A 25,757-nucleotide genomic window follows, 5' to 3' on the forward strand; every position below is an offset into this window, starting at 1 on the left:
CCCCAGGTTAGATGTAGCCTGCTGAATTTCTGCCCTTCATTCATGTGCTAATTTTGACTTTGCTTTGCACAAAAATGTGTCCTAAGTTAACATGATAAATTTATATGGAAAAAGGTAAATAGATTACACAATACATAAAGAGCTACGTGTGAAAAGAGGAGAGAAATTAAAATGCTGTACACTTTTTTTCATAATGCAGCCTTCAACCTTGTATGCTTTATTCCTCCTTCAAACACTGTCATTCGCTCCCCCACTATGCAGTAATTCTGGTTTGCCAAATGACCTCTACAAAACTTACAGTGAAGGAAACAGGATCCAGACCCTCCAGTGTGAAAGTGGGAGTAGATCTCTAATTGCATATAATGATCTTGAATTTATGTTCAGTTTTCTTCATATGCAAGGATGAGAGGAAGCTGTTCATCTTTGTTATATGTGGAAAATACAACAGGGTTTCCTTAAATTACAGATTTGATGTTAAATTTCAGTGGGCTTAAATGTGAGAGGCACTGAAATGTAATGCTGTGGAGAAGGTCCTAAAACAGATGTGATGTCATCACATGAAGAATGAAAGCTGGCAAACATGTTGTAAGGTTAGATGACTGTTCCTGCAACAAATTCCTTTGCAGAAAAAGAACTGCTACAAAGCAAAGAATTTCCCAACAGAAAAACCCTGTGTGCTTTAAACTAATCATTCTGTCTCAAAGATTAACCTAAAGCCCCAACAGTATACTTATTTGTTTTACTTGAAAACAGGAGAATACAGTCACCAGTAAGGATCCTGGCCATTTGCCTTGACTTACCCGCTTATGAAGACGTTCTGCTTCCTCCTGATACGCAGCAAGTTGTTGTTTCCATTGTTTTACATTGGCAGTGGACTCCAGCAGGGCTGCTGTGAGCTTAGCGTTATTACCCTTGAGTGTGGCCAGTTCTGCCTCCCAATGCTTGCTGATTGTCGAACTGCAAAGACAAAATGAAAATGGTCAGACCCCCCCCAATATATATTTTTTTTAAGTGTCTTATAATTTTTTTTTTCAGAATACCCAGGAAAAATAGAATTACGCAAAAATCATACGACTGAATGTCCAAATGAGAATCCAAATGCTCAAATCATCAAAACTATAAATTCAGAAAATATATCGTTATTGGAAAACAATCTCTACACTCCCAGTTCAACAGGATATGGGTTTTTTTGATAAAATGTTAAGGATGAGGAATCCGCATCAGCTTCCCAAAAGCAACAGTGTGTAATTCTAGAATAAGTATATGATTAGTCACTATTTTACTATGTATGGACTGAAAGTGCTTTTTCAGCTGACTATTTTATGAAATATATTGCAGAAAAAGATTTGTCACCAACTTGATTAAACAGAGCTAATGTAGTGCTTTGGAACTACAGCTTAGTTGTCTTAGTGCAAGCCTTCTATCCCTGAAATATACTTTCTTTATAAATACCATATTTAACGTGCATTTTCAAACTCAAAAGATCTTGAATCTCAACACCATAATGCTATTAATATGCCTTTAATATCACCAAAGAGACTAAAGATCAAGCAGCATGGAGATATTATTGCTGTATTGCAAAGAGGAAGCCAATGTTGGGGTTTACTAAAGTAGCCTATGGACAAACAATCCTTGCCCACAATTTAGTTATTCTCTGAGAAACCACAGATCTGTAATTTTTACAGGTAATTAGTTTGCCATCATCCACAGACGCTATCTTTGCACTGAGTACGCAAAGGAAAAATGTCTCAGACATAAACTAAACCCTAAGGAGCATGCAAATAGCTCATTGATGTTTACTTGTATAATGCTAACAGCATGTGAGGTGCACACCTACATGGAAAATATACAGAACATACAGACATAAAACAATACACACAGAAAATAATTAATTTTCTCTAATTAGCTTACTATTAAATGCATTGTTGAAAACCAAATATCTGTAACTGGCCAAAGTGATTCTGTATACAGGTTTGTGATGAATTATGAGGAATTATTATAATTATTTACTACAATAAGTATATTTTAACATGCTTAATTTACTATTTTGCATGTTCATAAGTTTATAGGTTTATTTGAACTTTGTACTACAAACAATGAAATATTCTGCCACCATTTTGTCCACCAAATTTCTTTTTTCCACTTTCTGCATATGCATAGACCATCCCATCAAAACATATTTCACAAGCATTACAACTCCTATAAATGCTCCTTAGGTGTTCAAAATCAACCAGCCACCAAGGAACTTTCATTACCAATTCAGATCACATCTACTGTTTCACTAAAACATGATGTCTGGTTCTTCCATGCTCCAGTGTTACCTTCCAAATACACTGCTTCATCCCCTCAGACCGGAATACAAGTTCCTTCAGGAGAGGAATATGGGTTCTTTCAAATTGCCCTAGTATTTCATGATCTATTCAACTAATTAGAATTCACCACTGGAAACTTTAAATTTTAAGAGACTAAACTAAAATAATTATAATCCTACTTCATCAGAGAACACTGACTCACATATTAGAGGATGAAAACAAATTCCTGCAACAATGTCTACTTTTCTGTTTCTCTAATCAGATTTACTTTTCAATTCTGGTAGCACAGCTGATCAACAAATTCTGTAAAAAAATGTTAAAATATCTAGTTCATTACCATATTCATAACTTCTCATTGATGTTCTGATCTGGCAAACAAGTATCAATTCTAGCCATTTCATACAAGTGAATAGTTCCATTTAGTAGCCCTGCTATGGCAGGAATAGTAGGAAACTCTGTGTGTGTGACACCTACACGTTTACAAAATGTGCCCTCCTACTCATCTTTCCCCACAGAAGAAATGTACACACAAGATTTTATATTGATGTAATACAGCAGATTAAAAGCTTTGTATCTGGGACAGTTACAGGATGAGAACTTAATATCTAATTTGTTTGATCACTTAATATCTAATTTAATATGCAAATAGGGAAGTGAATGGGGTTTTTTTCAATGTCATAATGTGTATACCCACACTGATACAAGGTAGACTTCTAAGCCATGAAGATCTCTGAAGACAGACTCTCAGACAGTGCTGAGTAATAATGTGACAAGGATTCATGATGTGTTTCACCTTCACCTTTGTCCTTATTAACTACCCTGCCAAAAAAACAGTCAGGACCTCCTAAGTTATTCCTTGTATACTGGAATGTTAGCATTAAAAATTATTATTACTGCTATGGTTACCCTGGTTCAAAAGGTAGAAGGTTTCTGTGGAGCTGGTTATTTTTAAAGTGGTTGTTTTCAATAGCAATGCAACAGTATTATTTCTCAATTGTATGCCTTATCCCTAGAAGATCTATATAGTAGGCATGAACTTGTCTATTGTAATGCAGATGTTATTTGTTTGTAGCATATACTGTTTTTTCTACAAATAATTTCTACTATATCTTCTACATACTGTACTATGGCTCTAGAAAACAGAAACATATTACTTAAATTAGTCTAGTTTTGTATTGGATAATACACAACCTCCCAACTATTTAGACTTACCCTGTTTCTTCTTACAAATCTCCACATTCTCTGACATAATCACAACCACGTGATGGATATCATACCAGGAAACACAGAACCAAAGACATTCATTTTTTATTTCATGAAATTGTAAATTGATTAAAATAGCCCATAACCAATCCTGGCAGTGCTGACTTACTTTTCTCAAACACTTTCTTGGCAAACTAAATTTAAAAAAAAATAATTATGCTTTGTGGATTATTTTGATGAAAACAGGATTTATTTGGATTTAGCTTAATTATTTTAGGACCAGATAAAAGCATACCTACAGTAGGCTGTTCTTAAGTTAGACTAAGAGTATCTGCATTGATGCCTGTATCTGTAGGCCCACATTGGTTCAAATTTATCAACACTTTCCGAGGAAAAGCTGAGAAATACAAAGTTCATGAGAATTCTCCCCTGGAAGAGAAGATGCTGGGGCTAACACCCAGGAGAGAGGACACACAGATCCAGAAGCTGAAGGACATGTGTGGCAAATTCAAAGGGCTCCCAACAGCTGCTAGAGCCAGCATTTTGATGGTGGAACAGCTGCACTACAGTCCCTCTGGACAGGTATGTGAGGTCTGCACATACTTCTCTCTAAAACCATTTACTTAATTCCTCTCTGAAAAGACTTTTTGCTAAAAGGAATTGATTTTTCCCTTGATGCATTAGATTCTGTCATAGAAAATACACACAGCTCTGTCGGGTTGTCTTAACAATTGTAAATATCTAACCAAGCCCAAATCATTCCTTGTGTGTTCCGAGAGTATTTGCTCTAGGAAGCAAATGAAATACGAACATTTAGTCAGTGATCAAAGTGATCCAAACTGCAATTCAACTTCTACCAGAACACCCTTCAGTTTTGCACTGCGGTGCAAAGAGCAAAGCTGTATGTATACACTGGGGACAGAGGCATACACATTTGCAGTCCTGCAGTGCAAGAATTCAGACTGCGTACATGTTTTGTTCTGGTCTGAAAGCCATCCATCACTTTGCTGGCAGTGTCACAATTTTAAGTTATTTCTTCAGATCTGTCAGAATTAACATCACTGGCTGCCTGGCACACTCAAAGTTTCAAGACAGTCCTTCAACAAAAGAGACGTCCTTAACTGTCCTGCTTGTTGTCTGTATCTCAGTGTGAAAAGCTCCACCAATCTTGTAAAAATACTCTATCAGAGAATAAAGACTAGCCATTTCCCTTCTGAAAATCTGCAAATGAGAGAACAACCTGTTTCGTACACATCACTACATTAGTGCCAAATATTAGAGGGTGAATGGGCCTTTAATGGGTAATAGCAAAATATTTATTGGCTCAACTAATAATACTATATAAAATAAAGTTTTCCTAACAAAGGTTTAGGTTTGACTGCATAGATAGTTATCTTTATAGTGACAACTGTTCATGGGATTGTAAGCACTTGTTAACAAGCAAAAGGTCAAAACTCTCCCGAATCTCCGATCCTTGGTGATGGCCATGGTATCTGGTACGTGTTTAACATCAGACATGGCCACAGTCAGAACACGGCATGGTCTCTACTGTCAAGGCAAAGGATTCAAAGTTAGATATTTAACATTTACAGCATCCCATAACTTGATCACTACCACAAAACACTCTTGGAACAACTACTGGCTGGTATCATACAGCCTAACTGTGACACCTCTGAAAATTAAAGTAGGAGTCAATGATCTTCCATACTTTTAGGCATTCTGGTCAATTAACATTGGGCTGATCTCCTTTCTCATTGGAGATTAGTTACAACCCCAGTAAGTCACTGAGGAATAGCCTTGCTATCTGTCCATCTGTGACCTGAATAGAGTGCCAGAGGCTATAAATGTATGATTATCTTTCTCTATCGCAAAGTAGGTCATTTAAGGAAAATTAATCCACAAAGCTCCAGTCACCACATTTAGCCAGTTGGAAAAGGCTTGTGAAGGCAGGGAGCAGGCAGCACACATTAATGAGTTGCATTTAGAATTAAGTTGAGATATCTTCATTAAACAAAGAAACAAAACCAGTTCAAATCAAGAGATGTTTTCTGCTTTTTGACTCAGTATTGCTTATTCATTTGCCAAGTTGTATGCTGTACAAAACGTGGTTTATGCTTTATTTCAGGTTTATAGAAATAAAACATGTGCAGAATTCTGCTTTATTAATATTTTATGGGTTTTAATATTGGACTCATTGCATAAAATGAATAAATTTAAAAACTGGATTTCTTACTATAGCGTAGTCATGGTTTCAAAGAACTGCAGTTACTCAAGAGCACGTAAATTCTTTTCTTGAGCTGTCACTGTGATCTGCAATGCAGGTGAACAGTGAGCAATACTGTCTGCGGATAGCAGAAATGAGGAAGAATTTAGCTGAGTAGAGAATGGAGTCCTTTCACTACAAAATCTGGCATCTGGTATAGTAACTAAATCCCTAAGACTTGAAAAATATGAACAGAGCAGAGTCTCTGTAGCTGTTGCCCAGATTATAAATAGTGGCATGCGTTGGAAGCAACCCAAGAGTCTGGTGGAGCGAGCATCACCAATCAGCAGGAGAGGTATGTCAACCAGCTAGTAAATGCATTAGCTGTGCTGGCAGCAAGGGGTGACCCCTTCTGACAGCCTTCTGGTGAGCCTTACGGATCCACTCTTCACGCTTAAGGAAGCAAAGGGGGACTGTGAACGATCTCGTTCTGTTACAGTAGTATCTGAGAGCTCTAGTGGAGTCAAGCAGTGTAGTTTTTTCTCTCTGGAAGTGTAAGGCAAATGTTTGGGCTTATATAAAAGTCCTTGGTGCATTTAGGAAGGAGGCTGCACAAGGTCCTCATGAAATCCTCCATATGAAATAAGCTTCAGACAATGCTGAGATCTCAGGCTGGAAGGGTGAGACCTCCACAATGGGCTGTACTTGCTACAGCCCTAAACTGGAATGATGTGACTGTCCTATTAGATGGAGATGTTGACTCTGCCGGCACAGAGGATGAGTATAGTACCCCTCAGAGTATTTCTAAAAGCTTACAAAAATCGTCCTCACATTCATGCTGAGAGTTAAGCTCCTCATTTCATGTCCTGATTTAGAAGAAATTTTAAACAGGCATTTTGAGAATTTCACCCCTTCTCAGAGATTTTAAAAGGCATCTTCTGTGGCCATCTATTAAATGTGTAAAAGTATCTCATGATCGAAAGGTTTAAACATGATGGTTTTAGAGTCTGCCCTGCTGCTAGTCCAGAGTACCATATGCCCTCAGTAACAATATGGAAATTTCTCCTTCTCTCAAACACTTCAAACAAAATTGGAAACAGAAAGGGGCTTTGTCATTTATTTAATTATACCGAATTAGGAGTCCTAGAATGAGTTGGAAGCTGAGGAAAGAGCAGTGAAGTGGATCAGGTCCTATCTCACCATTCCAGTAAGAGGCAAGAAAGGAAAGTGTTAGGTTGTTCTGCCATTTTAGTCTTCGTACAAAGCTGTCTGCTTGTACAGGCCCAGTAGATTCAGCCATTCAAAAGACTGAACTTACATGCATGAGCAATACAGTTACCTACAGTATAGCTAAATAATTAAAGACCAACAAAAGACAGTAAGAATGACAGCTTTTGTAAGAAGAAAAGAAACAAACCAAAACTGCCTCTTTACAACTACTGCTCATTGTCTTATCTGTAGTTGTGATTAACTGGACACATACAAAAGGAAGTCTTGATAAACTGGAATTTACTTAAAAAAGGTAAAGACTCAATTACCAGGAAATTGCTTTGAGTTGAATATTTTGAGTGAGGCCAATGAAGAATAATATTCAAGGAGATCCCTATCCTTAATTAAGAGTATTCAAAAGAATTTTTAGCAAAGGAGGAAAGCTTCCCCAAGGAGAGAAGCAGGAACATTAATGAAGTATGAAAGATGTGTTCTTCCCTTTGGATAAGGACTATCTACATGATCTCAGTGGAGTTACATCAGCACAAAACCATAGTTGTGAATCAGCTCTTCAGACTGGTTAAATGAGAAATTTGACATAGCAAAAAAGATGGGGGCCCTTGAAGCATATGGTACTTTAAGTGAGGTACTAATAACAAAGCCACAAACAGCTACTGGAAAGTGAGAAAGGCAACTGAATGGCTGAAATCAGCAGGTGAGAGCACGACTTTTCTGAGAGTCTGTCATTCTCTACAAATGTTGGAGGTTTATCCAACCCAGGATTTATTGTTTTGCACACCCCTTTGCTCAACTCAGAGCTGCAGTATGCCTGAACTCCAAATTTATATGTCAGTGTAGAAGACAGAAATGCGGAAGCTTTTTCTGCAAATTTGGGCAGAGGAGTGCTTGTGGAGCTATTACAGATTTAGCTTTCAAGGTGTTTCATATATGATCTTTCACTTCTGTTTAGCCTTTCAGTTTGACTGTGCGCTCAGATTCTGTATCACCTAAAGTACTCGTGTAGCCCATGGACAGAAGAGTTTATTTGCCAGTTCTGTTACAGGCAGTCCTGTTCTTAGGCATATCTTGTGCTATGCTTTATCAACTCATTGGGGAAGGGTCAGTATCTTTGCAGACTTGAAGGATGAAGATGACCAAAAAGGTTGAGTAATGGTACAGACTCTTTCTACTACACAGCAAACCACTACACAGTGCAAATTAGTGGCTATACCCTATTCAGATCCACCACCTAAATACATGTTCTGTGTTTTCTAATACAGCCTTCATTCATCACAGGGCCCATAGAAACCACCACAACACAGACCACCTTTCAATATGGGTATTTATCAGGGAGGAATAGACTGCATATTAAATTCTTTCTAAGGAAGGAAAATTTCACAGAAGTATTTTCTACAGTAACCCAGCATGGTGTTCCTGCAGAAGACAAGAAAGCCAAAGAGAAAAAGTGCCCAAATGTGGTGGTGTTCACTGCTTATTGAAACACCAAGAGTCTTAGTGTTTCAATTAGAGTCAATAGCAACAGAAAAGCTCCTGAAAGACACTGCATGCAATGCAGAAGATTGGGTATTAACATAAAATTAATGCATCAGCTGTGATCCTTATCGATCAAGGACTTAGCTCCCAGTTACTAACCCAAGTTAAAGTGAGGGACAAAGAGAAGTCACTCTTCTCCACAAGAAACAATGACATTTCCAAGCTTCTTGCATTGTCTGTTAGCGTACTTTGGATATGTTTACATAGGTGACATTTAAACTCTGTTTCTCATTAAATTTACAATGTCAAGAACAGTCCTATGCATGTCTTTTGTACACTTTTGTATCACAATACAAAAGACTTGTATTTAACCCGAATCAGATTTCTCTGAAGAGTCTCAACTTTTATTTTAGTTTTATTCTTTTAAAAATATTTCATTTTGTCATAGTCATTGATTTTATATAACAGAGACACTAGGTTATCTCATCATGAAGGCCACAGAGCATTAACCAAAATCAGTAACTCTGTCTTGTAAAATTTAGCCCCTTGAAAGAGCAAGCACAGCTAATCAATTTCTAGCTTTTTTTTTTTTTTTTTTTCACTAAATGGTAAAACCTTGTAGACCTAACATTTATCACATACTCTGAAAAATTAAAAAATATTTGCCCTTGCTCCCTTATTGAAATTGCTTATTGGTATCACTGGAAGAGGTTTATTCTCGTGTCTTTAATGTATCTCATATTTTTCACAACTGATACCCAGTAAGTTTTCTTAGTGCATTAACACTAGGCATAATACCTTGCTATTGCTGTGGTGCTGAATACTTCAAATATTCCAACAAAACTACATTTTCAAAACCTATTTAGGAACTTCTGTCCCGTTTTCTAAAATTACTAGGTATTCACCTGCAGAAAAGGTCAAATTGACTTGGGCTCCTATGGCACTTAATCACTTGATGAAAGCAACTATATTATGTGGTTATTGTCAAATCAGATACCAGGACATGGTGACACTGACACTAAAGTGATCTGAATTACAACAACTTTCATTCTGGAACTCATTTGTACACACAAGAATTTAAAGCAGTTTAACTGTAAATTCACACTTTGAGTTAGTACAGATTAATTTTGCTGAGGCCCCTGTATAGACAAAAACGTTTCTTTCAAAAATCCCACCTATAACAACATTTTGTGTCTCCACTGAACCAATCCGCACTCTGTCAGCAATGTAACAGAGGAGAGTATTCAACTGTCCTACGCTTCTCTCACCTGTCTCTCATTCTGATGTGCAAGTGCTATTCTGATTTGAAGAATTTCACTGAACTGTGTTCTCAATTACATCTTGGTGAGTTTGAGAGACTTCCCTAGCTTCACCACACCACCACTGTGGTAATAATGACAAGAAACAACTCTTTTCCCAGTGACCATACCTCTGCCACTAAGTGACACAGGGCCACCCCCTCCCCCGCTGCGAGCTTCTGAAGGTCCTGTGGGCTGAGGAATTCACACTCTGTGCAAACTGCCCTGATCTACATCACCTGGCCAGACAGATCCCAAGCACAATTTGCATATGATCAGGTTTAGTGCCCTTTCATCTCTACAGTCTTCCAAGGCTTTATGTGAACTGCAACCCTCCCATGCCCATCTGAAACACTTCTGGGCATGGAATGCACATCTGTGCTTTTGTGCAAGAACACCACACCGGTGGGTGGAAATGCAGCCCTCGCATCATTGCAGATGGATCTGGAAAAGGGCACCATGCAGAACAGTAACTGTGTCTTACATCCAGAAGGACACTGCATGGGCACAGAAGAGGTCCAGCATCATTGCTGTAATGTGTGGAAATGGTTCACCCCACAGCCCTCAGTACCAAGGCCTGTTTTGTTTTTATTTAGCCTTAAAGATGTGACCTATGAGGCTGTTGCAGCTACAGGCCGATTCTATGGAGCTCAGCAGAGATTCTCAGCTTTTCAACAAGAGTGAAGACAGCAAGACCTATCCTCTGAGCAACTGCAGTCACATGTAGAGCAGTGAGGTAGCTAAAGGGACCTCTCCAAACCCTGTAAATCTGCCATACACCAAATGCAAGGCACAGAAATCCTCAGCACAAGCCTACATTTCTAGGTACTGTCACAGCTTTAACTGGAGTGTGTTGTGGCTCTGCTGAAGACAGCAGCTGTTATCAGCAGCTGACTCTGAAAGACTTCAAGTGCATCTTTTACATTTTAACTGAACCTTCTATTAGTGATGCCACAGGACAGCTCGGCATCTAAGACCCCTTAATGCTGGTTGTTGTCTTACTTTCATAGCAAACACTGAACTCAGCAGAACAAACATTATAGCTGCAGGGCCTCACAACTCCACTACCAGCTACAGAAAGACATTCTATGTAAATATTTATATGTGATTAGGCAGCTGCATAAAGATTCTGAATTATTGGCCTCCACCCAGCTAGTACATTAGGTTATCTTACAATATCAAATAATAACTACTGGTGCAATTCATTTTTGTGTTACAATTGCCAGTTTACTTATGCCAGTAAATAGTGACATGCATTAATCACACAGCACAGGAGATGAACTGTTAGTCTACATGCTGCCAACAAAATAATTTTATTCTATTAAAGGAACAAAAGTTATGTGAGAGAATGGCAAATTTAATTAAGTTCCATTTATCTCCTGTGACAATTACTTAAGAGTCAATAGCCTATATATCAAGTTCAAACTAAACCATCTATGGAGCTGTCAGAAGAACTCTGAGGAACAAGCAGTAAGTTAGTTGATGATCAGAGTAAAACATTTATTGACTATATAGGCTTGAACAAAATAACTTGCAAGTGAGTTGCAACACTTGTAAGTGGATACTGCAACTCATAGTTTTTTCCATCCCAGCTTCTCAGGGGAATGGAAATATTAAATTTGCCTTGTTTAAACCAGATCAATCCAACAAAAGACTAAATTTCTTGTACTATGTTTATCCTAGAGTCAAATTTACTAAAAAGAGATTACATGGATTTAAAAAAAGATTAAATTTAATACATAGAAAGTCTCTGATACTGGTACTTTTTCTATGAATTACAGGTTAACACTCAGAAGTAGCCCCTATGTAAGCTTCTCTCTCTCCCCTATTGTAAAAAATTCCAGTTTTTAAGAAAAAAACTAACATGCCACCTTCCTTAATTCACTGATAGTTGCTTGTTCTTATTTACTCAGTCTAGACTAAATGATCTTAGGTTTCCTTCAGCTTCTCTTCAAAATAATGCATAGGGCTGCCGATTTGGCTTGAAACCTCAGCTGGAAGTTAAAAATATAATTTATAGACCTGTTCTTCCCAAATCAACACTTGACACAACAGTTTCAAGTAAGAATATAAAGCTTGACTACTCCCCACTTCTCTCCCCACTACATCTTAACTCATCACAAAGACAATGGGGATGCCAAGAGTATGAAGTAGCACATAAGTTTTGGTCATTGTGAATTCACAGACAGCAGAACAAATGCAGAGCTCTCATCCTATGTGCCACAGCACTGTTTCAGCACATTTGTTTTCTAATATTACGAGCTCTATTTCACTTTCCCTGATAAGGCACCTAGACTAGGAAAAGGATAGGGCAAAGAGCATTTAAAAACCATCTCTCCTGAGCCACCCGCTGTAATGAACATAAGCCCAGCACCAATGATCCCTAAAGTGCTAAAGTAGAATTAAACAAGAATACTAAAATCTCTGGAGAGTTCAGAAAGAAGGTGCTACACAACTGGTGTTGTAACTAAACTAGTTTTAAATTTCAGAGTATTTCCTAAATAAAGTGAACAGGTAAGTCAGTCATACACAGTGATCAGTTAGACCACACTCCGGTTTAGCTATCCTCTTAAAATTCAGACTGACTTAATCTGAATGTACTGACTATATGAAAAAGCATTTCACTTCAGACAAAGAACCCCTGTCTTATTTCTATACCTAGTTACACTATAGTGAGGGGAAAAAAAATATTTTTTTTTGGCCTTTAGCAAACTGCAGAGTTGGATAACTTACTACAATTCAGTTTCAGGGTTTTGATTTGGTTTGCTTTTTTTTGTCTGAGCCATGTTTAAATAAAATTACTTCTTAACTTCCTATGTGGTTGCAGTCTCCCAGAAGAATGGTTTCCACTATTCTGACTTTAATTTTGAAACCAAACCCTTCGTATTTTGTGACAGGAAGACAGAACACCATTACACGACAGCGCCACAGAGTAAAATCTGCAAAAGCAACAGCCCTACGATCAAAGTTCATTACCACAAATGGACCACATGTAATGTTTTATTATTTTGTACTCAAGAAAACAGAGTCCTAGACATTCTGGACATTTTATTTCAGCATCTTCACCCAGCTCCAGCTTCCTTCATTTGCTAAATGGCTTAAAAGCTGATTAAAAAAAAAAAGCCCTCTTATATTCTAGTTCATTGTTGATTTGTGCCAACCCAATTCATTACAGACAAAACTTAATGGCTGTTCGGTGTCACTGTGATATACTTTGATGATGCTTATGAATTGCCAGTTGTCTGCATCTCACCAAAGTGCTATTCAACAACTTAAATTCATGTCAGCAGAGCCCCCCGTTATATGATCAAAACAAACTACTTTCTGCCTATACTATAAAATGTCACTGGCATCCACACTGATATTAAAGGAACTCAAAAGATGAGACTCTTTAGATACAGAAAGCTTCCCTAAAGTATGTGCTGATGGAAAACAACAGGAAATGTTGATCTTCATTTAGCTGTATTCCCCATTTTATTTTTCAAGCTAACTCTTGCCGCAAAATATTTACCACTTGATATTTTGACAGAGAAAATATTCTACTTCTGTGTTTATGTGTGCCTGCCCCTAAACTCTACCCGAGTCTGCAGAAAGTAGACTGATGTTATCAAAGTTCAACTGCAAGGGGTATGCCAACTGCAATGTGATAGAAAATAATCAACACGACACAATTATGTTAAGTAACACAACTTGTTCAGGTGGAGTCTGAATTCTGTTTGTGCATTCAGACAGATTCTGAAAAGGCTTACAATAAAGCAACTTTGGGCTTTTACTTTATCAACAAGCTTTTACTCTAGTCTTTCAGGGACTTCGGCTATCTGGACAGGAACCATGACCTGAAGAGCAGGGAGAGTGAATGAAACAGCCCACCAGGAAGCCACGTCAGAGTGACAGCAATGCCAGGTTACAGGACACTGTGTTGGCTCCACAGAAAACAAAAAGCACAACTCTGGATCATCATGTTGGTATCAGGTACAGTTTAAGGGTGTACCTGGTAAAGAGAGCTTAGTGGATGAAACCCGTCTTTCCCAGGTTTAGATGTCTAAAAGCTAAGAGAAGTTAAGCATCCTGAGATGGCACTTCATCTGACTGGTCTTAGGTGCCTATCTAGGAGGAAATGCATCACATGCAATGAAAGTCCCTCAGTCACAGTTTTTTGACCCCTGTGTCATGCAAACGTGGCAGAATTTTCTGGTTCTCCTGAAGAGGACCCAGGCCACAGCATTCTCCAAAGGAATTACTACTTAAATAGGTTTACTTGTAAAACCTATCTCTAAATAATGGAGAGATCTTTAGCAATCTTAATTAATCTGACAAAGACAACACACTCCAAAGAGTTAGTAAACCAGCATGGATCTTGGGGATTAGACGTGAAACCAACTTTCTTACTTCATGTGAAAATTAAGAGCTCCTGGTCCTTGATCCTACATCTCTTGCAGGGATGCAAAATGATCCCTCAAAGAATACACAGCTTATGAATTTCAGTCAGGTCTATTCCAGATAAATTCTAGAAAAACATAACTTTAATAAAAGCTATTTTTTGTAGAAGGGATTAATTTAAATATGAAACAATTATTTAAAAATAATATAGTACTCATGCTATGTATTTTTAATACAGAGAGTTTTCTAAATTCCTTTTCCCTGCTTTCTCAAACTTTAAATATGCATTCATTCAAGAAGTGGGCAGAGGTAATCCATTTGGCTGAATCCTAGCAATAAATATCTAAGACCAGGAAGTGACTTCAAATTCACCATGATTTCTTTGCACCATGCAGACAACTGTATGTTGGCTCTGAACTGGATAAATCAACAGACACAGCACAGTTAGTACCTAAGCCACATGTGCCCGGGAGTGAAAAATATTCTAAGGGACAGAAACGTTTGCACAGATCCATCCAATCCTCCTTTCTGTGAGATTGCTGGAACAGCCCATATGAGCATGAGCTGCTCAAGGTACAGTTGCTAACGCTGAACTTTAACTATGGCATCGGAGAGGTAACAAAGGAATAGGAGCTGCAGCCACCTCCTAAACTCATGCTCCATATCTGCTTCCTTTTAATCCAAGCAGAATCTGTCACAGCAGCACATCTATCTCATATCTTTAACAGGAAAAGAATCCATAACAAGTATTTAATTGTTGCCAGCTATCACTGGCTTTCACTTTCATGGTCAATCCCCTAAGAGAAAGTTATCTAATTGATTAAAAATTAGCTTACCCTTAAGGCCATATGGGCTTTATATACACCATCGAAGCACTTTATAAATGGCAAAAGTGATGGATCCAATGATCCATGTAGTGCATTTTAGATTAATCCACAATTAATAATTCACCAAGACTTAAAGTGAAAATGCTCCATGACTTAAGATGCTTGGCATCTTGTAACTCAGGTCAGATGTAATCTAATGATCCCCTACATCATATCTAATAGTATCCTTGTAAATAACAGTATGAATAAAATAGACAAACTCTTAAGCTGCAGAAGATGGTGTTAGCCAGACTGATTTCTGTTTCCAGAGTGTACCTCGGCTCCAAGGAGAGGGAGCAGTTAAGAATGGAGTAATACAGAAAAGACTAAAAGGAATATAAAAATCCATAAAGTAAATTGATCATTTAATCTCCATTGTGAGTTGTTAAAGGATGAAGGTACATTTACTTATATTCTGCTTGGAAGTTTCAGAAAAAGGAGTTCTACACTGTTTAAAGAATAGTAATTGTTCAACCATTAACACTGTCAGCAAAGTTGTATGTTTATCATCAAGCTTTCCAGATGGCAGTGAAACCATAACCACACAGAATATGTACAACTGCAGAAGTGCTTATCCATCTACCTACCTACCTATCCATCTACCTACCTACCTATCCACCTATCCATCCAAGCAGCTTCTCATATAAGAAGCCCGTGTATCTCATGATCCACCGCTACACCTGAGATAACACAAAAGGCAGAGCAACTCGACAGTATCAGTAAGAGGAGGAGCTAAATGGTATCAATCAAATGCATTAAATGGAGCTTGACCTTCACCAAAATGTACTCAGTTATAGAGTTTTTTCTTCTTTTTTTTTTTTTACCCCTTTTAAAAAATATTTCCCTCCAGTATTCCACCGGTTAGTCTCCTGTCTAAAAAACTTAACATATAAACTTTCCTTTAGAATAAAACAAACAGGTAAGGTACAGCCGCACAGATATCTCAGAAGAGTAGTGGAGCAGGCAAAACAGATTATACCTGATGCAGTGTGGAGGGACCAAAGTGATTTGTAAACACAAAGAGCCTACACTTGAGAGAGCCACTAACTGAAAGGTTTAGGCCTTTTTTTTTTTCCTTGTTTTTTTCCTTGTTTTGATGGAGTTGGACTCTTTTTTTTTTTTCTTTCAGGTGATTTAATTTTAGCTCCTGTCTTCGCAGTAAAGCAGAAAACTAATTCCTGGTTACAGAATCACAGAATAGTATGGGTTGGAAAGAACCTTTAAAGATCATCCATTCCGACATCTTGCACTACAAGAAGCTGCTCAAAGCATCATCTACCTTGACCCTGAACACTTTCAGTGACAAGGAATCCACAACTTCTCTGAGCAATATGTTCCAGTGTTTCGTCACCCTCACTGTAAAAAATCTGGATGAAGATATTCAAGTACTCAACTATGGATGTTTCTTTTTTAAAAAACATACATGTCACAAATATTCAAGAAAGCATAGCTTGGGGCGAGGGGGGCAGGCTTATATAGGCTTTAGAAGAGTAAGGCTGTATTTAGAGAATATATTGTTGCTATGACCTATAACATATTTTAATATACCAAAGCTGAAAAAAAAGCCAAGTTTTCTCTTACTTTCTGAGGTTTTTCTAAAGCTGTTTTTCAGCTTATAGACTTTGAATCCAAAACTGTTCAGCAACAGTGTAATTTCCTTTACTTCTAGGGAATATGACAGAGGCATTCTACCATGACTACAAATTACACAAGTTCACACACATTCTGTATATTGGTTTTACAAAATAATCCAAAACTGACAATGAGTGAACTTGAGGTGAGTAAAACGCACAAAAATCAAAATAAGATAGTGATGCAGATTGTTCTGTAGCATACTTAAAGAGTGACCCAAAGGCCACAAATCTTTAATGATCTTTAACTTCCTTTCTCTAAACTGCATAACCTTTTCAATAATTTCTATGTGGATGGGAATATATACCCTGAAACCCAAGTCTAGACTATTCTCCAGTTTCACAGAGCCAGATTATAACTAGAGAGTCCATTTAGAGACAGAAAACAGTAAATTAACAAGTCTGGAAAAGTTTCTTTACCTTTCATCTACCCTTAAAGACAGTTGCATAAGCATTGTATTTTATGTTTGTAAAGGTAAGTGGACTAAATCTTACACTTGAAATGAAGCAGCTGCACACCAGCCACAAGGAGTCTTTATCTTCTACAGTATACTTTTGAGTGGCTGTTGGAGCATAATTTGAAGACCTCTCTTTGGAGAGGCAAAGTATGTGTGTGTGCAGAAGGGTGAAAACTGTGTGATAACTCTTACCTGCAGAACAGACTGCCACAGGAAAGGCTTGTTGCATTCAAAATTCCAGGCTCTGAGGAAAGTCCCCCCCCCCTTGAGAATTAATTCCAGGCTGATGGTACATGCATGAATGGTTCACGTTACCTTGGTTGTGAAATACTTTCATGCATTAACTTTCTCAAACAACGAGGAAGAGGCAGTGAAGTTTGAGTGATCAAACTTTGTGAAAAAAATAATTTGTCCTGAAAAACACCCCTCCTGCCTTTGTTTTTCACAAAAGGCTTCTCTTTTCAAGGGTCAAGACTGTTGGAAAATTCATCTGAAACCTGGAGAATCAATAGCTATGTGAGGTGGGTTTTTTTTCCCCTGGTAACTTCAGGTGTTACTGGCTTTCTGTTTCTTATTAATGAGTGGCTGAAAAATGATAAATATGCCTTGAGGCTTCCAATTCAAACAAGGCATGACATTTGTACTTTCAAAATATTAAGTCTTTCCACAGTTGATTTTAAAATAAAAAGCAATTCTACAATGTGGCTATTTCCTCTCAAAATTTTTCATTGTGGTTTTTCTGAAGAACAGTGCATTGAGACCTACTGTATTTCTTTTCTGTCTGTTCCCTTTGATACTTATGATATTTCTCAGTTTTCAAAAAAATGTCTGAAAAGACACTGGTTATAGCTGAAAATATTGACCTAACCAGCAAAATTTATCCAGAGAGATCTCTGGTGTATTAAAGACAATACCTTGGACTCCTTCATGGTGTCTGGGGAAAGTTCAGTTTGCAGCTTATCCTTACTTACTGGTTGAACAGTTTCCTATGATCTCACTAGACTATCAAAACCACCGATAAAGTATGAGTAAAGAAAACACATGGTATCAACTGTCTACGTAAGATCTTCTATAACTCTTCATTTTAATTCATCTTGAAAAGATGATTGCATGGCTGAGCTTACAACTCGCAAGCCAGCAGATTCTGAATAATATTTGTATAAATCATACCATAAACCAAGCCTCACAGACACTGCTCAAATTTAAACAAGCATACACACTGGTATCAAAATGCACAACTGAAAAAGTTAATTATTCAAATAAATTACTAGGAAAATCTAGAATAAAGAAAGTAACTTCTCCACCAATGCCTAGAAATTACAAAAAAGTCACTGTGTGCTAAGCGTAGACTCCTGAAATGAATAACACATTTCAGAAAATTGTATTCTTGAAAATACCTAACAATATCAATGATTAGGAACTAACAGACACAACCAGAACAAACCTAAAACAACTCATCCTACAGAATCTGATTTAGTGTTAAGTTTCATATATCTCAATTCACAGAGCCAATGTTTATAGTTGCTGAAGTATTAACTACCTTTTAATGTCATCCATACTTTGAATAGGTTCCAACAAAATGGATGCATTTTTGAAAATCAAAAGTTCATTCCTTAAGGCAGACAGGGCTTTTTTTGTGGTTTTATTTTTTTTCTTATGTGTGTGATTAAAGGGGGAAAAAATTACATTGTAAAAGTAGTATGTTTTTGGTTTGGTTTTGTTTGCCTTTTTTTTTTTTTTTTAAATACAAACTGCATAAGGATTATATTTCTCTTTAAGAACATACTTGACAGATATGTACCAAGTGTATGCACTTGTAACTTATATCATCTAATTTCAAAACACCCAGCTCACATTGTCTGAATCACCCCTTGGAGCTCTTTTTAAATAAACACCAGGAATTCACATCCTCCAAAGTAGTGCTTAGGTGCACAAGGGAGATGGTGAAATTACTCTGCTAAGTGTTAGGCTATTTTTAGTTTTATCTCTCATCCGTTCACCCAGCCATTAAAATTAACTCTATTAGTTGTAGAATTTCTTCATTTTGAAGAACTAAGCAACACATAAACCATGACCAGTCTTCCAATAGCAGATACGAGTCCTCTACATCTCTCCTTCCATTACTAGAGATATCTTATGAAAATGTTACAAGATGAGCCCTAGGTGTTTGACATGTTACTGGTTTAAAACCATGTAACAGTTTACCATGTGTTCCAAAGATACCTTAATGAATCTTTAGAAATTGTCACAATCAGGAAAGTCAGAGATATGAAAAAAAATTACATTTTCAAATTTGTAATTTCCTAGCAAGAAAATTTATTTTTTATTTTGAAGGATAGTCTACTTGAATTAAATCTCAGAAATTTAGGCAGAAGCGCAGGACTTTGGGAAACAGCAGGAATTGGGTTGGAGGGGAGGGGAGAGCAATCCCTCCCTGTGTGCTTCTTCCAGAGACTGCCAGGCTCTTGCCTGTGGAGCATAAGAGGCCAGAAGTAAAATCAAGACCTATGTCTAAGTTGCTATATTAACCAGTTCTTTGCTTACACTGACACCAGGAACATACCACCTTTGAGTTTCTTCTCTGAGTGTACCTCAAGAAATAATAATCTCTTCTCAACCCAGAATTCCTCCAGTGTGCCCTAAAATGTCACAGTTCATTATAGTACTGTGCAATGTGAAGACAGTTACTGCCTTTTATGTTATAAAGAAATCTTTTTTAAAAGCCTGGCTTTATCAGTCTCCATTCTAGAAGGTTTTCAAAACCCAACTGGATAAAGGTTAGAGCAGCCTGATCTGATATCACGGGTGTTCCTTGAGCAGGAGCTTAGATCTGAGAGCTCCTGAGCTTCCTCGCAACAAGAAATTATACTACAGTCAGGTTAAACAGTATTCAAAAACGGGAATTAAAAAAAAAAAAAAGTAATACACACTCCCAGGACTACTTGGTAAGGAAGCTATGCATATCCCTATAAAGAATATCCAAATACTATGATTAGAGTATAAATTCAAATAACAAAACACCACAAAAATTAACTCAAAACTTTCCCTTAAAGCCAACTCAACAGTTCCGCATGATCCACAAGTGCCATTACTGTAACATAACTAAAATATTTAAGCTTTTAGAAGTGAATATTTTTAATACACAAAGTGAAAAATCTACTAAACAGATTTCTGCATACAACTTTTAATGAAAACTCAGTGAAGGAACAGGAGCTAGCAGCAACACTTGTGTTTTTCTTTGTTTTACAGCATTGGATTTACATGCAGCATTATTAAATGGTAAGCTATCTAGACAGTAACATATCTAAGATATAAACATCATTTGAAATAAGTCCATTTTCACTAAGGCAATGAGTCAAAATTCCCTACTAAAACCTTGTTTGAATACAAAAATAGGAATTTTAACAAACAAGCAATGAACACACACATATATATTGTCTGATCAAAACATTATGTAATAGAAAATCCAAGTTTACGTAAAAATGAGGTAACATGTTCAAGTCATGATTGACAGAAAATTGAAGACTCTCAAGATTTGTCCCAGAAGAATCCTTTCACATTTTGTTTCTGAAAGTGTGTTTTCTCAGCTTCATAAGGTGACAAAAATTAAATAAAGCTTGTTATAAACAAATGTATTCTCTCCAAGGGTGAAAGTTCACCAGTTATCAAAAAGCTCCAAGCAGCAGTTGCAAAGTTCGCCAGATACATTGTTCAGTTTTAATATCTGAATTATATCTAAGGCTGAATACGCCTAGTATATTTCTTTGCTGATTCAGATGACCAGGAATTGTATATATGTACCATCAGGATTAAAACTTTTATTTAAAAACCAATCACATCAGAAATAGTTAAAATTTTTAGCAACTGTTTTTTCTCTCCAAACCCCATTTTATGATCAAGTTTCAGTTGGGAAAAAACCAAAAACTGCAACTTAAAGAATGTGGAAAATATTTTTAAACAAAGGAAAATGTCTGAGGAAACCAAGATTTACTTAAAACCAAAAATATGTACTTTTTTTAGTCTTAATTATTTTAAATATTCGATTTGATTAACCAGCTTCTGGTAGGAAAAAAGTCTTCTTGAACTGTCATTTAGAAAAGGATTCATCAATGTCTCAGCCAAGATTTTTTTAAATTCTAATGCCAGGCTTAGGCTACATTTTACTTTCCTTTGTTCTGACATCATTTACTCATTAAATCAGGGCTCAGGCTATAGTATATTATAGGATATGGAAGTTGCCAAGTAATATTACTTCATAATTCAACATTAACCATCACAGATAGTTTAAAAAAGGGGAAGACAAGAATTTATCTTCTATGCAAGGCTCTTAACTGTTTAATACTTTTATCCTTCAAGCAGTTGACTGGAGTTACACTGCTTGTGAACAGCATTAGGACTTTCCAGATGAGCACAAATGAAAGCAACTAGACTTCTGTTCTGTTATGCTCATGAGATATGAGTGGGATTTTAGACATATACTGGAGAATGTTCATTTCAATACTTATAAATTATTTTCTGAAATAATAAAAAATTTGATTCCAATAACAAAATTCCGGTGAGTTAAGTAATGCTGGTTTTCTGCTTTTGGTGTAAGTGGTCAGAAAATAACTGTAAATGCCAATGTAGTCTACACTTACACTGCTGAAATAAGAGACCTCAAATACTTACACTAAGACATAAAAAACACAACAAGAATGCTTACAGAAGAGGACATATCTGGCCAGTGAGGATGTGTTATAACAAAATCAAACTGAACATTTTTCAGGTGTGCTGATTAAAAATGACAAGTAGTAAGATGTAGACTAAAGTATGATCTCCACATCTGTGATTTCTGACCTTGTTAACCCTTGCCAAATCCTTTCAGTTCATAGAAAGACATGAAAACCCCTTACCTATATCATTGTTCTGACAGCGGCCCCCTTCAAGATTTTACCCATGTCCTCTGCGACAGACTGCATTTGGCTGAGCCTGCCAACCCTCTCAGCAGCAATGCACTCCCCACCTCACCAGCCACCCTCACTGTGCAGTGCCACAGCACCTCATCCTGCCCACAAAGCTCCAACGCTTGTCCCATGGCTGACTTGGCTTCTGCCATGCAGCTCCATGCATGCCTTCCCTGTGCTCCAGCCTACACTGAGGATGACTCCTTCTGGTTATTCACAGAATAACTATGTACTATCAATGCCAGAGCAGATATAGCTTTGCTATTTATGGAAGAAATTAACTTGCTATGGTAATGTTATTTCAGTGAAGCATAGCCAGCCTCAGTGACTCTCATGTAACCTGCAACTGAACTCATGGGAGGGAAGACCACAATTGCTTTTCTTCTGAAAAGCACCTAGCAGTTGATTAACTCCTGGATTAAAGGCAAATATGTAATAAAGCATTGCCACACACAAGACAACACTCAAATGCTCTTTCAACATTACCCTCCTCACCCACGAGCACTGGCTAAAGTTTACCTTTGCTGAAACGCAGGGTGCAGGGGAAAGAGGCTCAAAGATTGGCAGGAGTTACCAGGGTGCACAAGAAAGGGGCTCAGTTCTGCAACTCCTCTCTATCACACATGTGCCACCAACATACAACAACATCAGAAGGACAGGGAACAAAGAGAAGCACAATACCTTTCTGTACCTCTGACACATGAAAAGCCCAGGGAGTCTCCAATGATCTGGGTGTAAGGTTTTAATTTATTTTTTTTTTTTCCTCCTTTTAAATCAGGGCAAGCAGACTGCCTGCAGAGAGCACCCTTTTAACCAACACAAGCAGTCAGGTATGTCTTCCTAGTTACTGTTTTAGTATATGAAATGCCTCTACAAAAACATACCAATTTAACCAGGACTAACACAATCCTGGAGGCTTCACTTTCCATCTTTTTCATGCATGTGTTTCATGCATCTTTATTATATTATATAATATTAATATTATATTTATAACAAAAACCTTATCTAGTCCAAAATTCCATTTATTTCAAATTTTGTAATTTATTTTAAAATTTGCATTTCTTCAGTAATAGCTCACTAACAAACTTCAAGCTACCATTACCAAGACAAAACTCTGGTCTTACAAGAATCATCAAGAAAAGCGACCCTCAAAATGCAGAGTTATTGTCAGAAGACCAATTCTAGCTAGTGGTATTTAACAGGACAAAAAACTAAAACCAGGCATACTGCACTGCATACATGAAGTAGTTAGAAAAATGCAAAGCATGTAGACGTTTTCTAACCTCTATTTTAAACCATCAAAAATTACAACTAGATAGTTTCAAAACATACATTCAGTCATGCTCAATGCAGAGCAAAGCATAGTTACTATATTGGAGTGGTGGTTTAATCCCAGCCAGCAACTAAGTACCACGAAGCAGGACAACTGGTATACCATAGAATATATTTACATATGCAGAACAACAGGGTAGGTCTTACAGCTATCATTTTTTGAAAAACATACACTAGTACTGATGTGTAGACTTTATCACAACTCCTTTTCACAAAAATATTGATAGAGAATTCCAACACACAAACAGTTTAACTCATTACAGAACACAGACAGATGTGCAACATCTGTAATACTCCTTCAACATGCACATAGCACTCTTACAAAGCACCATTTATTCTAAAACAAATAATAGATGCACTGGTGACAGCTGAAGTATAAAAATAAACAAAATCACTCTGTTAAAAAATTAGTGCAAAAGTATAATTTTTTTCTCATTTAAAAATGTATATTATTTTTTCAAATACTTTTAATAGTACTATTCTCTTACAAAAACCAAGTCCTGCACAATTCCATCTCTGCTCATGCTGAATTTTATGATGTATCTTATGTCCTATATTCCCCTACCCTTGATCAAGAGCTCTTATAAACTCTTATTTAAACTGAATTAGACAATGTTTAAAAAAATAAACCTAGTATTTCTAGCTCTGTTCTAAGTTTATTAAATGTTTCATTTACTCTCCTTTGTCTCAATATATTATATATTTTATTGAGAGTGACCCATTTACAATAATTTCTAACAGGCTAGATATATTCATCTTAACTCATTATTTGTGTCATTAAATAAAAAGTTTTAGTGTTCTTAAAGAATAACAGAGCACAGCATCCCTAGTGCAATGAATTATTATTCAGTCTAAAGCAGAACTACACTTCTCCCATATTTCGAAAAAAAGTTGAAAAAAATGTTTTCAACTGTCAGAACTGTTCAATTAACATCATCCAGAAGTGTTTTAAGAGTCTCTTTTCTTCCAACAACTTGTCAATGAAAGGTGGACATCCAGTCCTATCAGTCATTTAAGGAATGTGTGCAAAAAACTTTTAATTGGAATATTCTATGAAGCAGGTAATTTTACTAAGATCTCAGACACTGAAATAATGCTTCCTGTTAAAGGGACACCTATACTAACCAGTGTTCAAGGGTTCACGTTAAGCTGATTAAACTATAACGTAACACTGCCCCAAATTTTACTCCAAGATATCTTCTCATATGTTTTTCTTCTTAAAACAAAGGTTATATTGCAAATCTGAAAGCCAGTCCAGTTTTTTATGAGGGTTGGGTTTGGGTTTTTTTCACACAATATGGAAGAAGGTCCCTTTAACAAGGAAGGAGACAGGTATCACTTAATCAGGATGTGGGAATGGAATCTGTACCTATGGGTAAATGGCAATGCGTTCTGGGTTGGTTCAGCCCTTGGTTCTGAGTTCTGCGTCACTTCCGGTGTCGCTCTCTCGTCATCTGTCCCGTTAATACTTTCCGGTGTTAAAGGAGACTGAATATCCCCTCCAGCTGATTCCTTAAGTAAAACAAACAACACATTAAATTTACAAACTGACCTGCTCAGGAAGGTTATGTGCATGAGCACTAGCATTAATTTTTAAATGATACACAAATTGAAGGTAGTATTAACACTAGGCTCAGTTTTCCAGCATCCCTCATGATCATATTTCATCATGTCAATTTAATTTAGAAGTATATTACCATAAGATTCATGTTACCTTGTACAAAACACAACTGACTCATGGATTATTTGCAAGTAACCAGCCTCCTGCTTATTACAGACCTCTCTCTCTCTTGTCTTACCTGTATTATATTCAGTCCTCATCCTGCTACACAATGGGTGACCACTGACAACCAGGACTCTTGTCTCTTACTTTATATTCTAGCACAATAAAAAAACAGTTCTGATACTTGTTTCAGAATCTAGCTTTCACATTGTTTATTAACCAAAGTGAACAGTGGAAGAGCTATTGGTGGTGCATTCACAATTTCACCTATGAGCCATCTGTAGAGGACACTTGTTCAGCGTCAGAGTCCTTGCAAAACTTTTGTAGACATGTTAAGCCTGGCCTAACTCTTGCTGGTCATGGTACGATCTAGGAAGGAGAATACTCCAGCTATACTTAGGCAGCTTCCACTATTGCTATGGAACAGGACACCTGAAAAACTTGATTGCATCCTCCCAGCGGAAGGCACTGATGGAGTTTTAATCACCCTTTATCACACCAACATGTGTATGTGTGTTGTGGCCAACAAACACCATTTGCTAATTTCTAGTCACCAAAATGTACTTTTTTATACAAAGTACACCCCTGTAACCCACATCATGTTAGAACATTACAGGCCTTTCAGTCCCTGTATGTCGTTTAATTTTAGTATTTTCTCTCCTATATATATATATATATATATATATATATATATATATATTATTT

The 25,757-nt window shown here is 37.0% G+C and overlaps 1 protein-coding gene across 1 annotated transcript in view; it reads right to left on the bottom strand.

Annotated features, from left to right (window-relative positions):
* The window catches only part of HOMER1 (homer scaffold protein 1), a 63,583-nt gene that overhangs the window by 22,218 nt on the left and 15,608 nt on the right, over positions 1 to 25,757 (bottom strand). The window contains exons 5-6 of the mRNA XM_026865779.1: positions 24,699 to 24,841; positions 801 to 957 (exon numbers count right to left, since the gene is read on the bottom strand). Of these exons, the coding sequence (XP_026721580.1) occupies positions 801 to 957; positions 24,699 to 24,841 (300 nt within the window). The remainder of the gene's footprint in view (positions 1 to 800; positions 958 to 24,698; positions 24,842 to 25,757) is intronic.

Source organism: Athene cunicularia (assembly GCF_003259725.1).
Source record: "Athene cunicularia isolate RWA chromosome Z unlocalized genomic scaffold, athCun1 chrZ_part1, whole genome shotgun sequence".
In the NCBI taxonomy this organism is placed as follows: Eukaryota; Metazoa; Chordata; class Aves; order Strigiformes; family Strigidae; genus Athene; species Athene cunicularia.